The 16,623-nt window shown below is 41.6% G+C and overlaps 1 protein-coding gene across 1 annotated transcript in view; it reads left to right on the forward strand.

Annotated features, from left to right (window-relative positions):
* Nucleotides 1–13,279: 13,279 nt before the first annotated feature.
* The window catches only part of GRHL2 (grainyhead like transcription factor 2), a 168,538-nt gene continuing 165,194 nt past the window's right edge, over nucleotides 13,280–16,623 (forward strand). Inside the window, exon 1 of the mRNA XM_036264003.1 lies at nucleotides 13,280–13,628. Coding sequence (XP_036119896.1) covers nucleotides 13,609–13,628 — 20 coding nt within the window. The 5' untranslated portion in view covers nucleotides 13,280–13,608. The remainder of the gene's footprint in view (nucleotides 13,629–16,623) is intronic.

Consider the following 16,623-nt stretch of genomic DNA (forward strand, 5'->3'; position numbering starts at 1 on the left):
TTTTATGAGTTGATTCTATTGAAATGTCAAAGGCACTTTTAAAGCAGAGGGTTACCTAATGATCAATGCTTTACATGTCACAAAAGTACAGGCAGCTCTGACTTTGATTACACCATTGCCACAGAAATTATGTGGCAGCACCTGACAGAAAAAAACAAACAAACCAAGATTAAATCTGAGATTCCAGAATTATTTCTGTGGGTCCCTCCTTCCGGACAAATTCTGGTGGAAGTCTAAGAAGCCTAGGTCTTTCAAATCCTGAAAGAGCAATTGTCCTTCTTCTTCCTTCTTCCTCTTGCTAAGATTGATCGGCGGGTTTGGGTGGAGTCCACCTGACAGGCATTCCAAAGTTTCCCATTTACTGTTCATCATATTAGTTTCATCCATTGATAATCCCCAGTGAGTCTTGAAGTGGAATCTCTGCTACAGCAACAGATCTGATCCACAGTTTACCTGCAACGATTCATTATATTTATTTGCCCTGAACCCCCAGAAGATATGGTTGCACTCATGGCTGTATCTCCAAGCCCTAGACAAATGTTTCTCAAACTTTAATGTGTGTATAAATCTTGTTAATATTTAGATTCAGTCCAGGAGGACTGAGATTCTGTATTTCTAATAAGCTCCCAGGTTATTCTATTATTACTGGTCTGTGGCTACATTATATGTAGCAAGGTCCTAGTGCATCCCTAACATCTAATATTCCACAGGCACCAGAAGGGGCTATAGGCGTCTCAGAGATTTTTCAAAAGACTTTCTGAGGACTTACACCTGGCCCTAAGAATTCGGGAGAACATTTGAATCAGGCAATGCTATAGGGCTCTCTTCCCTGAAAATTTGCTCTGTTCTAACCTGGAAAACTACTACTTGGAGATCAGTCATAGTCTCAGAAGCCCTCCTTCATTTGGCTTACAACTCCACTGCCAAAACCCAAGACAATCCTCTTCCTGATGGGCTGGACGGCCACATCCTCCTCCTTTCTTCATGTACATCTTTGCTTGAAGCTCTGCAACTAGAGATGGAAAAAAGTACAGTGAAAAAATGTACTAGGCTCTTGTGTCCAAAACCTCGTATACTGATAAAGCATGTACGGGCATGTGCCACAGAGACCGGCCTAGTTATCTGCAGGGTACCCCAGAAAAGGTCAGGGCTTTCTGCTAGGACCACCCAGAAGGTATTGAGATCACCTGGTGCAGGGGGGGAGGGGGCTATACCAAAACCAGGGTGGAAAATACAATCATATCATCCCCACCAGTGAATGTCACAAATAATTGCCCTAGATATTTTGCTGTCTGGATCTCAATGCTCCCAAATGGCATATCTCTTGGCTTGACAGCCTAGATTCATGGCCCAGTGTTAATATCTGCTTTGGGTTTACTTAAGAGTTAAGGTCCCTTTCTCTCCCATTTTTTATCCATCTCTCAATTTTCGTGCGTGGTTTATGGCTCTGCTTATAGTAGTGATTTAGGGGTGTTCTCAAGCCTTGGACAAGAATAGCTCACTCCAGTCTGTAGCCCTGCAGACCCTATATCAGGTCACACTCAATTCAGGTCTCCTTATGTAGAAGACCAGTGGGGATGGATTCAGGCAATTGGAGTTAGATTAAAGAGCATCTCAATTGGTAGATTAGTTTATCTTATGTGTACTGAGGAATTGTTGAAGGTTTTAAAACAGAGAAGGAGCAATTACATGATATTTGGTTATTTGAATATGTTTTTCCAGTTTGAGACATTTTCAAGAGTATATTGAGGCATCAACAATGAGCATACCTCATTAAAAGTCTCAGAGAGAACATTTTGTTCTGCTGTAGCCCCAGCCATGGTCTCTGGGTTCTCATTTTGGCATTTTCCCTTGGGTAAATGTCACCTCTTCTCAGTTTATTTATAGTTCATTTAGATCATCAAAGCAACAATAAATTCCCCAAATAGGGAGAGATGCTCTGATGATCAATGGGATACATGAAAAGCATTTTTATTCAAGAATAAAATGACGAGGGTGGTATCATTCTCTCTGTCAACCCAATATGTGTTTTTTCCTTCAAGACCTTGACTAAAGTATTTTTTTTCCCTGCAAAGTCATTCCTGACTAAATCTACCACATTTTATACAGGAAGAACTTCACATTCAGGTTAGGAGGTGGCATTGTACAGACCTTGGAACAGACAGATCAAAATTTGAATCTCAGATTTGCTATTTAGATTATCCAAAATAAAGGTCAAATTTATCACCTGTATTATGAAGCATTCAATACTGTAGTATCACTGTTGATTTTTAAAAATTTATTAATTTGTTTTTGTTACAGATGTTTCTCATTTTTCCCCCATTGACACCCTCCTCCCCTTCCTCCCCAGCCCATCCCCAGCTTTGTTGTCTATGTTCATTGGTCATGCATACATGCATGTAAGTTCTGTGGTTTATCACTTCCCCCACAAACCCCCACTCCTCTGAGGCTTGTCATTCTGTACCCCACCTCCATGTCTCTGGGTTAATATTGTTCAGCAGTTTGTTTAGTTCATTATATTCCACAAATAAGTGAGATCATGTGATATTTGTCTTTCTCTGATTGGCTTGTTTTCCTTAGTATAATACTTTCCAGGTCTCTCCATGTCATCTCAAAGGATAAGAGATCTTTCTTTCTTACAGATGCATAGTATTCCATTGTGTACATGTACCACAGCTTTTTAATCCACTCATCTACTGATGGACACTTGCGTTGTCTCCAGATCTTAGTTATTGTAAATAGTGCTGCTATGAACATAGGAGTACATTGATTTTATTTTTTTAACCAAATACCAATCTCCCACTACTTTCTTCTTATAACAACCCCAATTTGTTCAAATATCCAGTGGGAGATTCCTTAATCTCATAAAAAGTGTATTCAACTCCTGATCCACTCAGTTCTGGCCAATGAAATAAAAAGGAAAGTCTTGTGGGGGTTTCTGGGAAAAATTTCTCATCCCTGAGGTGAGTTCCTTATCTACCTTCTTCCTGCTTTTATTTATTTATTTATTTATTTATTTATTTATTTATTTATTCATTCATTCATTCATTCATTCATTTATTTTTAATATTTTTTAAGATGGTAGCTGATGGGGTAAAGGACCAAGGGAGTGTTTTGGTTGTGTCTGATTTTTAATATGGGGGATATTTTGCCATATCTGTATCTAATAAAGATGGAAAAATTAATAATGCAAGAAAAAAAAGGAAATTATTTTAGGAGTGGAATTCTTGGAAAGAAGAAAAAATAGGTTCCTGTACACACACAAAAGGATGGTCTTTAAATAAGAACTTAGACTAATCATAAATTATAAATTATAATTGATAATTAGGAAGAGACCTGCAAATAGGGTGGACTATATAAATCCCTGGTTTGCCACACCAAAAATTAAATACCATGCAAAAGGCCATTTCTAATAATATTGTTTCTCATGGTAGTTCAAGTTCTTTATGAACCCAATTTGGGTTTAACCCATGCAACTCAACTCATTTCTGTCTTTGGAAAAGTCAGAGAGAAGAGTCAATAAAACAACAAAGATAATAAAATTTTATTCTCCAAACTTTTTTCTACAAGGCCAGGAAAGAAAATCACAAGATTCTATTGGAAAAAAAACAACAACACTTCTTTGAGTCAAACTTTGAACCTAGAAAACCAGATTTATGGTCTTGAGTTTTATTTTCAAATTTAAAAATATGTCATTTAGCTAGACTTTCCAGTGTTCTAATAGTGGGTATATTAAGGGTAGAGGAAGAGTAAAGACTTCCTTCTTTAAAGGTGAGATAAACGGCCCTGGCCGGTTTGGCTCAGCGGTTAGAGCGTTGGCCTGCGGTCTGGTCTGGAGAGACCTGGGTTCGGTTCCCGCTAAGGGCGTGTTCCTCGGTTGCAGTTTGTCCCCGGCCCTGATTGGGTTGTGTGGTGGCGACAGTTCAATGTGTCCTTTTCATGTCCATGTCTCTCTCTCTCTCTCTCTCTCTCTCTCTCTCTCTCTCTCTCTCCCTCCCTCCCACTCTATCTGAACAAAATATCAAAAAATGTCCTAGGGTGAGGATAAAAAAATAAAGGTAAGATAAATGTATATTTTGTTTCTAATCAGTTAAGACCATGTCTATTAAGTTAATAAAGTAAACAAACTCACAAAAATTATTTCATTCAAGACAGGTCTAGAGGCTGAAGTTTTCCCCAGCTCCTTTGTATAGCTTGAGGATTTTGTTACTGGAAAGGGGACCTGGCCCTGAGTGAGTCTGCCTAAGGCTGGCTACTAATGTGTTGACTTAGTGCAGGAAAGACTTCATAACACTAGTCCAGGTGATTTTTATTTATTTATTATTATTATTTTTAAATCCTCACCCGAGGATATTTTTCTATTTATCTTCAGAGAGAGTGGGAGGGAGAGAGAGAGAAAGGAAGAGAGAAACTTCAATGTGAGAGGGACACATCGACTGGTTGCCTCCCACACAACCCTGACTAGGGTCGGGGACGAACCGCAACCGAGGTCCGTGCTCTTGACCGGCATTGAACCCGCGACTCATTGGTCTGCGGACGGACTCTCTAACCACTGAGCAAAACCAAGCAGGGCAGTCCAGGTTAGAGGATGTTTATTAAAGCTGAGGACAGTGAAACAAGGAAGGGCTTAGTATCGAAGAAGCAACAGAAGGACTAGGTGGAGAAATGAGCCTAGGCTGGGCTGTGTGGCTCACTAAGAAGTTAGAGAAGAGGGGGCCTTGGGGACAGGGTCAGGGGGTTAGCACAGAATGAGCTTCTGCTGCCCACTGCTCCCTGGTTGCAAGCTTCCTGGGGTCCCCTAGAGTTGAGGAGATGCACGCCAGGGAAAAGAAGACGGGGAGAGAAAAACACCTGTGTGCTTCTGAGAGGGAGAGTGAGGGCTCCCTCTTCCTGCTTTTAAACTTGGTATAAGGACATGATATTTTACCATGAGAGGCAGACAAGTACAAAGATAATGACCTAGAGTTCTGAGGTATGGAGCTGCCAATCTAATGCCAGCAATTGCCACCCCCCTGTTCCAGTTCCCAGATTTCTTATCAGGCAAGAGAAAGGAACCAGTCTTGGGCAAAATCCCTACTAGCTGTGGCTCACTAGTAAAAGCATTCTTAACTGTTATAATGACCTGTCTCATATAGTACTATTACAACTTAAATGAGGAACCCAACTGGACACCTGGAATATAGACGGTATTGCATTGATGCTTACAGAATTCATCTATTAACTCAACATAGTTGGACAAGGTGGTCATTTTTTTTTTTTTATTAAAAAATTTTTTTTTCTTTATTGATCTTTAGAGAGAGAGGAAGGGGAGGGGAGAGAGAGAGAGAGAGAGAGAAAGCTTGGTGAGAGAAAACATTGATTGATCGCCTCCAGCATGCCCCCCAACTGGGGATTTGGCCACAACCTAGGCATGTGCCCTGACCCGGAATCGAACCAGTGACCTCCCAGTGCATGGGTTGACACTCAGCCATTGAGCCACACCAGTTGGGCCCCAATGCATTATTCATTTAATATGTACACATACGTGGCACATATTTTTCTTCTTTTGTGCCTTCCAGACGACTTAGTCTGCTATGGAATTTACCATTCATGTTGATATTGATAAGATTTAAAAACATATGCTATGGCATTGTTGCTTGATCAACACCCCAAAGGTGGTCAATTTGATGATGTCTCTTTCAATCAAAGTTTCTCAAGTTGTAGCATGGGAAGGATGTTTATGATTCAGAATATTAGTTTTTTATTCCACAAATACTACACATAGTGTTAAGCACTAGGGAGACAATATATAGGCATCACCTCTGCCCTCATGGAGCTCAGAGTCTAGTGCAGGGTGTTATCAATGATCACACACCACACAAATAAATGTAAAATTACAATTGTGATTTTCAAGAAGAGGAACATGAAGCTAGGTAAATAAATGACGGAGAAATTTATCTTCCCAATATACCTATCCCTGACCTGGGGAGCCCAAGAGGCTTTCCCAAGGATGAGATAATTGAATAAGTTGATCTGAGGGCAGGTTAGGAGATAGTTAGAGAAGGAGAAAAAATGAGCAAGAGTTTTAAGAAGACAGAAGAATAAATGCAAAGACCCTGGGCATGAGGGAACATGATATGTTTGTAATTTGTACTTTTATTTTATCAATTAATTTAGTTTGATTAAAAGTATATATATATGTGTGTGTGTGTAACCCATATATGTGTGTAAAACTATACACAGTTTTAAAAGTCAAATAATACATCAACTAATAATATTGAAGGTAATATTAATATTATTAAAAAACAACAATCCATGTATCATTCCTCCCCACCTTCCAATCCCACTCCTAAGAGGCAACACTTCTTATTTTTATTACTGGAGCTTAAAAAAAAAATTCTAGCATTTACGTCCAAATTTCTAAATAATATACTGATTGGTGAAGCCAGACCACATGCCCAGTTTTTTTCTGTCCTGCCTGTCTCCACCTCGTGGTTGGGAAAGGCTAGCTATCACTGTTCCAGCCACCCCTGCAGAGAGGGTGCCTCTGTGACCCAGTTCTGGCCAATGAGATGAAGACCTGTAGGAGCCTTCTGATGTCAGTGCTGGCATAGCTTTCCTGATACATGGCACAGCCCAGGCAGCACAACTCTTCCCCCTTCTTACTGCCTCGAACATAGATGTGACGGCTGAAGTTGGAGGGATCATCGGTGTTCATAAGCCAAAGGTCGAGAGACTCTCAGAGATGCCACAACTGAGTGTCGTCAGGTGGCTAACTTCTCAAGCCATTCTTTTAAATGAGAAAAACGAAAACCTATTTTTTTTTAAACTACTGTTAATCAGCTGTGATGTTACTAGCAGCCCAAAGCATTCCTAGATGATGTTCATGTTGCTGATTCTTGATTTACAACTATTGACTTTCTGTTGACAATTTAACTCTTACAACCTTTTACTTCCTCCACACCCACACAATACCCTCTTCTTTCTTCCACCTTCCCAATTGAGTTTTATCACCAATTTTATAGTAAATTATTGTTCAGTAATTTCATTATTATCATATGACTATTAGTCACTGTTGAGTCAAGTATGTACTAAAATAAATATGCTTATATTGCCATTCTTGTACAATTTTTCACTCTAGAGCTATTGAATGCTGTTTGCTAAGTTTTCTCTGTACCTGTTACTAATGCTTTCCACATCTTCAAATGATTTCTCAGTATATTTTTTCACAATGTTAAACTCAATAGTTGAGTTCTACTTTCCGATCCCCACTCAGAGACCTCTGTTGAAAGCAAGTTTGATTGCTCGCAAAGCGTGCTACTAAATCATCATTCTGACTCCCCTCAAACTTTCTCTTCCGTCAACTCCCTTGTTTTCTTAGTCTTAAGGACATCCCTTTCAGGTTCTTTCTTGTTCTTCCATGTCTTAATGGAGCACATCATCTGATATCTTTCAGAGAAAGGGTAAATGAAGGCAATTTTAGAGACTTAGCGTTTCTGAAATTGAATTTTATTCTACTTCACTGATACCCTGTCTAAGCATAGAATTCAGTATTTAGAGGCATTGCTTTCTTACATCTTCAGATTTGCAGAAGAAAGTTAATACATTCTGATTCTTGATTCTTTGTGTCTGAACTGTTTCACTTTGCCCATTTTATTTTATTTTTACTCTCAAGAAAGGTCAGCCCAGAAATTTAATGATAATTGCTTCAATTTATGTCATTTAATAATGATCCAACTGTGCTGAGCGCTAGATGGGTCTATCAATTGGAAGACTTAAAACACTCCAGTTCTTTTTTTTTCTTTCTTTCTTTTAATTTTTTTTTTCTTTATTGATTTTAGAAAGAGAGGAAGGAAGAGGAAGAGATAGAAACATCAATGAGAGAGAACATTGACTGGCTGCCTCCTGCATGCCCCCCACTGGGGATTTGGCCCACAACCTGGGCATGTACCCTGACCGGGAATCAAACTGGCGACTCTTGGTACGTGGGTCAATGCTCAACCACTGAGCCACACCGGCCAGGCAATATTCCAGTTCTTAAAAATTCTATTTTATTTGTTCTCTAATAATTCTCTCCCCACTATTTTTTTTCCATTCTTTCTGAAACACCTACTAGTCACATATTAGGCTTTCTTGATTGAACCTCCAATTTCCTTATCTTTTCTCTTTTCTTGTCTATTTTGTGGTCTTTTTGTTTTACTTTCTGGGAGATTTCCTTGAATCTGTCTTCAAATATACCATGCAAGGCTCTGTTTCAGCTTTTTAATATTTTAATGTCTACATGCTCTTTTTTATTCTCTCATGGTTGTTTTGTCGATTTTAAATAGTATGCTGTTCATGTTTTTTGGATGTATTATCTCCTCACATATTAATTAGATAGTCTTTATCCTATCTCTGCACTATCTGTTTTTCGCAAAATCACTTAGTTACACTTTTGTTCTGGTCTTCGTACTTCATTTTGTAGGCTTTCTCAAATATTTGGTGATCCTTAACCTTGTGTTTGTATTTAAAAATGTGGCATAGAGCAACTGGTGTGGCTCAGTGGTTGAGCATAGACCCATAGACTGGTTTGATTCCCAGTCGGGGCACATACCCAGGTTGTGGGCCAAATCCTCAGTGGGGGGGGCATGCAGGAGGCAGCCAATCAATGTTCTCTCTCATCTATTTCTATCTCTATTTCTCTTTCTCCCTTCCTCTCTCTCTAAAATCAATAAAGAAAAAAATTATTGAAAAATAGAAATATGGCATAAAAATCTTAATAGAAGCTATGTGTGTGGGGGTGGGACTTGTTCACTGCTGGACTTTATTGAAAGGAAATGTAGTAGATAGTGGGTTCCTTCCTTCTTTCCTTCCTTCTCCTTCCTTCCTTCCTTCCTTCCTTCCTTCCTTCCTTCCTTCCCCTCTTTCTCTAATTGAGAAACATCCACATGTTAGAATCTGTAGATCTTTTCTCTAGGACCTTATAATGTATTCATAGAAAGATCCTCTGATCTCCTACCTTGGGGGACAAGCATGGGTAATGGTGGTATAAACTTGGCTCCTGGATCACTAAGCTGTAGGAAATGGTATCTCACAGATTAGCACATGACCTTTCACTTATTCTCCTTGCTATAGATCCAATGCCTGACTCCTGATGGTTCCTTTGATGTACCTCAGCCTGAATTCTTCCTGGTTCAGTTTGGCTAGAACACACTTCTGTTTCCTGCCAGCATGGAGGAGGAATTATATTATGGGCTGAATTCTGTCTCCCCTAAATTCATATGTTGAAGTCCTAACACAGTGCCTCAGAATGTGACTGTATTTGGAGATAGAGCTTTAAAGAGGCAATTAATGTAAAATGAGGTCATATGGATAGGCCCTAACCCAAGAGGACTCATGTCCTTATTTATTATTATTCTTTAATCCTTACCCGAGGATATTTTTTTTCCATTGAATTTTTAGAGAGAGGAAGGGAGGAGAGAGAGAAGGGGGGGACAGAGGGAGAGAGAGAGAGATTGGTTGTCTCCCACATGCACCTCAACCCTGGGCCAGGGATCACATCTGCAACCTTGACTAGAAATTGAACCCTTGACCCTTTGGTGTGTGGGCTGACGCTCCAGTTACTGAGGCCCACCAACCAGGGCTCATGTCCTTATAAAAAGAGGATATTAGGACCCAGGCACAGATGTGTATGCTCATAGTAAGATGACCTTGTGAGGGCACAGTAAGAACACAGCCACCTGCAAACCAAGAAAGAGGCATCTGAAAGAAACAACTCTGTAAAAACCTTAATCTTGGACTTCTGTATTCCAGAACTGGGAGAAAATAATTCTGTTGTTTAAACACTCAGTCTGTGGTACTTGGTTGTGACAGCCTTAACAAACTCATACTGATAGGATCTTGATTATGCTGGGTGGAGGTGGGGACCTAGGGGATCTAATAGCTTTGAATCAAGATTTTGGATCAATCGCTCTGGTTTCAACCCTACTGCTCACTCCCACCTTTAATGGCAACTGGAACTTCATTTTCTACATCTTTATGAAGTTTACAGGCCAAATTGTCCTGATCCTCAGAGTCTACAGATACTCACATTCATCTTCCTTGGCTACGCTAAATCAATTTTATTCCTTTAGTCACTTTACACTTGTAAAATTTTGTTGTCATTTTTAGCCTTCTCATTTCCTCTTTTACTTTTCTATCAGTGGGACAGGATTAAGCAGAAACAAAACAAAGGATAAAATAAAACAAAAAAGCCTTCATAGACAGATAATAGCATGGTGATTACCAGAGAGGAAGGGGTGTGGAAGGAGGTAGAAAGGGTATAGGGAGGATAAGTGGTGATGGAAGGTGACTTGATTGGGGATGGTAAACACACAGTGTAATATATAGATGATGTATTATAGAATTGTACACCTGAAACCTATATAATTTTATTAATGTCATCCCAATGAATTCAATGAAAAAAACCAAAAACCTCCAGAGAGAGAGAGAGAGAGAGAGGGAGAGAGAGAGAGAGAGAGAGAGAGAGAGAGAGAGAGATAAAGGCATGTATTCAATGCACAATGTTTTTACAGAACCATGCTTTCTATTGATGTTACCAATGGCCAGTCCAAACAACAGAAACACGTGCTATCCTGAAGGAAATATGCAAACTTCAGCTCTCTGCTGGCTGAATTTCACACTGCTAGTTCAAGAGCCTTCATGAAATCTGTGAGCGTTCATGTAAATACGCATATCCATGCTACCACAAAAAACAGAAGTGGCTTCAAACTGCAAGGAAACTGCCATTTAATGCTCAGTTGGTTAAGTTATAAATCTCTATTTGATTTCAAATTCAGTCATCAGGTACATTTCATTCTTCCCCAAGTTTCTTCTTATGGATAATAGCTGATCAAACAACTTAGTGTTTTTTGTTCTTTTTTTAATCCTCACCTGAGGATATTTATTTATTTATCTTCAATAAAAATCAATAAAAATATTTTTAAAAAATAACATAAAAAGAACTTAGAATAGCTGAGATAAAAACATCAGTAGAAAGTGAAGGAACTTTTTCCCCAAACAGAACAAAAGATGAAGAGATGTCCAAAGGAAAGGGGGGAAAAAAATTCCAAGGTTAATCAAGAGGATTCAATATCCAACTAAGAGTTAAAAATAAAAAAGAATAGACAATAATTGAGGACTTACTATGTGTCTGGGCACTATTCTAAATGGCTGAGATATATCAGTGAGGAAATTACTATTATTATTTCCATTATAATATATATAAATACATATATATTCTATTATTATAGATGAGGAAACTGAAGCACAGCAAGAATAAGTGACTTGCCCAAGGTCAAGTAGTAGAGGCATGATTTGAACTTAGGCAAATCTTTACCCTTGAGTACCCAGAACATAATTATGAAATTTCAGAATATTAGAGGTAAAGGGATTATTCTAAAAGTTTCCAGAAAGAAAAATTACAGGTCACAAAAAGATGGAATACGGGTGGCATTGAATTATCAGCAGCAATACTGGATGCTAAAAAATAAAAGAGCAATTTTTACAAACTTATGAATAAAAATTTTCAACTTAGAATTCTCATCTCCATTGGGACAGAAGGATGGAAAACTTGGAGGGATGTTGCCAGGGGAGGGGGGCAGGATAAAATTGATTCTTTAATCATTTGTAAAATAAAATAGTTACTTGGTAGATATGTTGAAGAAAAGTATCAGGATGGGTGCATAACAAAGTAAATATACAAAAGATTTTATAAGGAAAAAAACAACCATAGTACACCAGTTGGCTCTGCTGACTGGTATATCCACAGTCACTAACTACTTACTACCCCTAAACTGTGAAAGAGAGATGTTGGAAGAATGGCAGAAGGAGAAACTGGGCAAGGTATGAAAGAGCTAAATCCTTATATGAGGCAACAGGTAGTCAAAGCATGACATCTAAATGGATAAATCAAGAGCTAGCAGCATAAATTATTTAGAAATCAGGAAGTAAATGACAAAAGAGACAGCTAAAAGTGGAATGTGGTTACCTCTAAAAAGGAGATTAAGAAGGTAGAGAAGAGGTGGGTAATGTATAATCTTAAAATATTATATTATCTTTAAAAAATGCGTGTACTTATACTGTTTTTAAAAAGTAAGGATAACATTTCAAAATTCATTTACTGAAAGTGAAAACATGGAACAACCAAACCTTGTTTCATAATGTAATTTTTAGAAAATATCTGATCCATAAAGATTAAAATAGAAGTTGTATGAACTCTGGCAAGGTAACACGAAATAAAATATGGTAAGCTTTTTATGCCCTCCTTCAGTTCCACAACTCATATGCATGGGCTAGATCCCTATCAGAACTTTCACGTTGTTTCCAACCAGGTGAAGCAGAACCACACAAAAAAAGTCAATTTCGTCTTGAATTGTTTCCGTAGCAACCATACTAAGCTGGAAGGATAAAGCACCTTTGTAGTCGCTGCTTCTATTGAATTACAATGTAAATGTTGATGTCTGCCTGGAAACGTCAAAAGACAACAGGTGTGTGGAACGGACCTAGTGGTTGTTTGCAGCTCTGGAATCCCAAGCTGCAGAGTTGAGATGGAAGAGGTGAGCCTGGGCCATTTTAGTGTCTATTGAACCAATTCTCCACACTCCACCAATATCATCTGCCCAGCTCATGAAAAGGATGCTCACCTCTTTGAAAATCTGTAATCTACATGGTACCTTTTACACATGGAGGCACTGAGGTGTTTGTTGTGGGTAAGAATGTTAAAAATGAAATTACGCAACAAACCCGGCGATCGTTGTGTATTCCCCTCCTGTGAGCACAAAGTAAACTTCAGTCTCGTACTCTTCTGAAACTGTCAAACAGCCTTCTTAAGGTAGGAATTAAAAGTCTTGTGGTCGTGCCGCTCATTTGATTCCGGTTGGCTTGGGATACCAGAGTTCAGCTCTCCTTAGTCCTTCCGTTCGACCCACAATCCCTAGTGGTTGCAGGTGTTGCTTTTTTTTTCCTGGTTCCTTCGCTTCTCCAAGCCCCCCACACTCCCGCCCCCACTACACCCCCGGCTGGCCAAGAGGAAGAAGGAAAAAGTAGCGTGAAGTCCACTCGAAGCACTGACCCTCGGCTCCCACGGGCTGCCGCAGCGCTGCAAACGTGCCGCCGCTCCACTCAGGTAAACTTCGGAGTGAGTTACCTGCACTTGGAGAAGGGCCTTACCTGAGCGCGCCTCTGCCAATGGCAGCTCACCTGAGGGAGCCCTACAGCCAATCACCGCGCAGCTCGTCCCTCGGGCTTGTACCCTTTAGTAAAAGAATTCAGCTCCTTGCGAGAAAGTTACCTGTGGCCGACCAAGTCCGCCACTTTCTGCTCTGTGACTGCCCATTGCCACGATCCAGGAGGACTCCGCGCCGCCGGGCCACCTCCGAGCTCGGGCCCCATGTGAGGGGCCCCTCCTTATCCCACCTTTCCGGCTAGGTGAGGGCGCGAGCGGGCGAGCGAGCGAGAGTGGTGAGGGGGGACGGAAAAGCAGAATTACCTGTAGCTCTTGTTCTGCCATCTCGGGCGCTCTCACACACCTTCACCTGCACAGACTTGAAAGTCCAGTTTCACCAGAGGCTGAGGCTCCAGGAAAAGGGGAGCGAGTTCATTGGATCAAACATGTCACAAGAGTCGGACAAGTAAGTGGATCACACGCGCCGGCTGCTGCTACTACTACTTTGGGCTGATGGCAACTGGTTTGTTATGTTTTTGCCTTTTTTTTTTTAAGTTGCTATTGTTGGTTTTTTTTTTTTTTTTCCTTTCTTTTTTCTTTTTCTTTTTGGTGTATCCAGACTTTTTTTCAGATTAAGTTTCTACCCTGGTTAAGGGGAGAAACCCTGCAAGAATGTGAATGTTTAATACCCCCTTCGGGCCTTGATAGTAAAAGTAGGTTTCCCTCTTTCCTTCCCTCCCTTATGAAGGACCTCAACTCCCGTCTCCCAGGACCAGTACTTAGATGTTGACAGAGGTTTGGGTAGATGAGGGCGGGAGGCCTGTTATTCCTCTCTCTTTTAGTCGCTCCTACAGCTTCAGGCTTCTAGGGCCATTTGGAAATTCTGCTGAGTTTCTTCCATTTGCCCAAAGGGCCTGCTGGAAAAGCGGGTCTTGGCGGCTTTTGTGTGAGCGCAACAAAGAGCCTTTATACTGAAGCAGAAACGGCCATCTTCCCGCACTTGGGCAGGAGGGTGTGCGTGTGCGCGCCCCCGACGGGAGGCGAGGCGCGGGGGCGCCCAGGGTCTCGGGGACAGCCCGGCGCTGTCCCCGACCCCCTGCCTGTTCCCATCCCCCCGGACTACCCCGCATTGTTTGGCGACTTCGCGAAGGTGCTCGAGGACCGGGAGTTTGGGGAACAAGGGAGAACTTAATTTGAGACATTGAGTCTGTGCCTCGGGCGGACGCGAAGGGTCGCCTGCAACTTGCCGAGTAACCCCCCCCCCCCCACGCTCGGACGCTGCGCCCGCGACCCCGCCGCGACCCGCCGGCCCAGGCCCTCCACGCCGGAGGCCGCCACCTCGGGCGTGGCTAGCGGGGCTGCGTGGGTTGCGCCGGGCCTTCTCGGGGCCTCTCAGGTGGAAAGGCTGGGGCCCGGGTGGCGGGGCAGATTTCCCGCGCGTTGAAGGGCGAGCCGGGAGGCGCGTCCTTCCCGTCTGGGATGGGAACTCTAAACCCGCCGGCGATCGGCGACCTGCCCGGCCTGAGCCGCGGGTCGCCGGGTCCAGTAGCGTCCAGGCGGCCTCCCGGCAGGCCTGGCCCTTGCCTTCGGGACGGCTTTGTGCTGGCAGGGTGAGGTGGGGCCGAGGGCGGGAGCAGGAGGGAGCCGGAGGTGGGTCCCGAGGCCTTTCATGGGATTCGATGGCGACACTCCCTTCCCCCTCCCTTGAGGCGCGCCAGGGGCTGGGAACTGGCTGCGTCTTAGTCGAAGTGCGTCGTGGCCACCTTTTTGCTTTCCCTTGTGGCTTTCCCTTGGTGGTACGGCTACCCCAAGGAGATCTTACTAAGGGTGTCTCCACCAGGGCAGGCGCAGGGCGCCCGGAGGCCGCGGGCCGCCGGTGCCTCTCCTTGGAGAAGTGGCCCGGGACCATTCCCAAACTGAAGGACTCCGAGGGGGCAGAGGAAATGCCCTGTGGACCTGCTCTGAGGTGGAGAGAGGGGCTTGTCCTCAAAGTCAAGTCATTGTAGTGTAGGCATAGCTAACAGCACATGCTGTGGTACTTTTAAAAATCTACCAGATATTAGTACCACTTTACCTACCAACGAAAAGTTAACTGCGTACTACACCCGGAGGGGAAGAACAGAGTTCCAAACACAGAAGGAGGGTAGGAGTCGGGATAGGAAGGTGTAGGCTTGTATGAATACCCCCACTCTAACCTCAACTTCTCTCTGGCTTTTGAAAAATCACCACTCGATTTTGGAAACTTCAGAAGCCAAAAGCCAAGATGACAGCAGGGCTTTTTGGTTTCTTTTGGTCCTCATGTCAAATATGGTTCCTAATGTAGCGAATTTCGGGTAAGACTTATTGTAATTCCTTAATTAAATCACACAATTAACATTTGGTTGCACTGCTTAGTTTTGTGATACACCACCACTAGAACAAATTAAGAATGGAAACGGGTGGGTTATTTTCACCTGTTATACTTAGCACCAAGAAGGACAATTTATTTAGTATTGAAATTAATTTCTAAACGCTAGCAATCTGGTTTCACTACATTACCTAACTTTTATGGGTAGTAACTATCTAGGAATATATACACACGCACGCGCGCACACACACACACACACACACACACACATTTAATGAAAGTAGCTTTTATCTATGGTTTCCAAGAGTTCATTTTGTATCCTGGAAAAAGCAATACCAACAGTATGCTGCAAAGAGAAGCACCCTTGGACCCCACTTGCCTCACTTTGCTTGGACTATTGAGAGATGCTGGAAATTAATAAATGAGTTTTGTATCATTTTTGTAAATTATAGCCTAGTTTTCTTAATATTAATATTCTCATGGAGGACTGGCAGGCATGGGTCCATGTTTTATGTACCTGAAGCCTATGCAGTTGTGTATATTAGGTGGGGTGGAGGTGTGGGGTCTTAGGAAAAATAATACTTGAGCAGTTGCTGGGGCTTTCTGCCAGGTCAAGGGAGGGGTCCTGAAGCTTGATCTCTGTCACCTTCTGGTAAATGCACCTAGGAAGCCTGTCTGTATTTTTTGAAAGTAACCTAAAGGAATACACACAGAATATTTTTCCATAAACCTATCAAAGTATAAGTAATCTGTTGGATAGCATATGAAGATAATTTCAGTTAACAAGTCTAGACTGAAGTAGTTGCATCATCTTTTTTATCGTTATGAGCTTTTCAGATTGAAACCTCCTGCTTATGTTCTGTGGTGTTGATGCTATCACTAATTAAAGCAAAGTATTTTTAGGACAGTTTGTCTTTGTACATATTTTAAAATTCTCTGTTCTCTCTTTGTAAATTTTATGAAGATGTATGACCTTTGTCAACAAGCAAATGTATTCTAGCAAGGCATTAATAGATTTAGAAACTATTATTTTACTGCCATATATATAATATATATTCAGAGAGCATACATATATAATTTTATTTGACACCCACAGGTATTTTTCATTACATAA

This window comes from Molossus molossus, unplaced genomic scaffold (assembly GCF_014108415.1).
Source record: "Molossus molossus isolate mMolMol1 unplaced genomic scaffold, mMolMol1.p scaffold_m16_p_16, whole genome shotgun sequence".
NCBI lineage: Eukaryota > Metazoa > Chordata > Mammalia > Chiroptera > Molossidae > Molossus > Molossus molossus.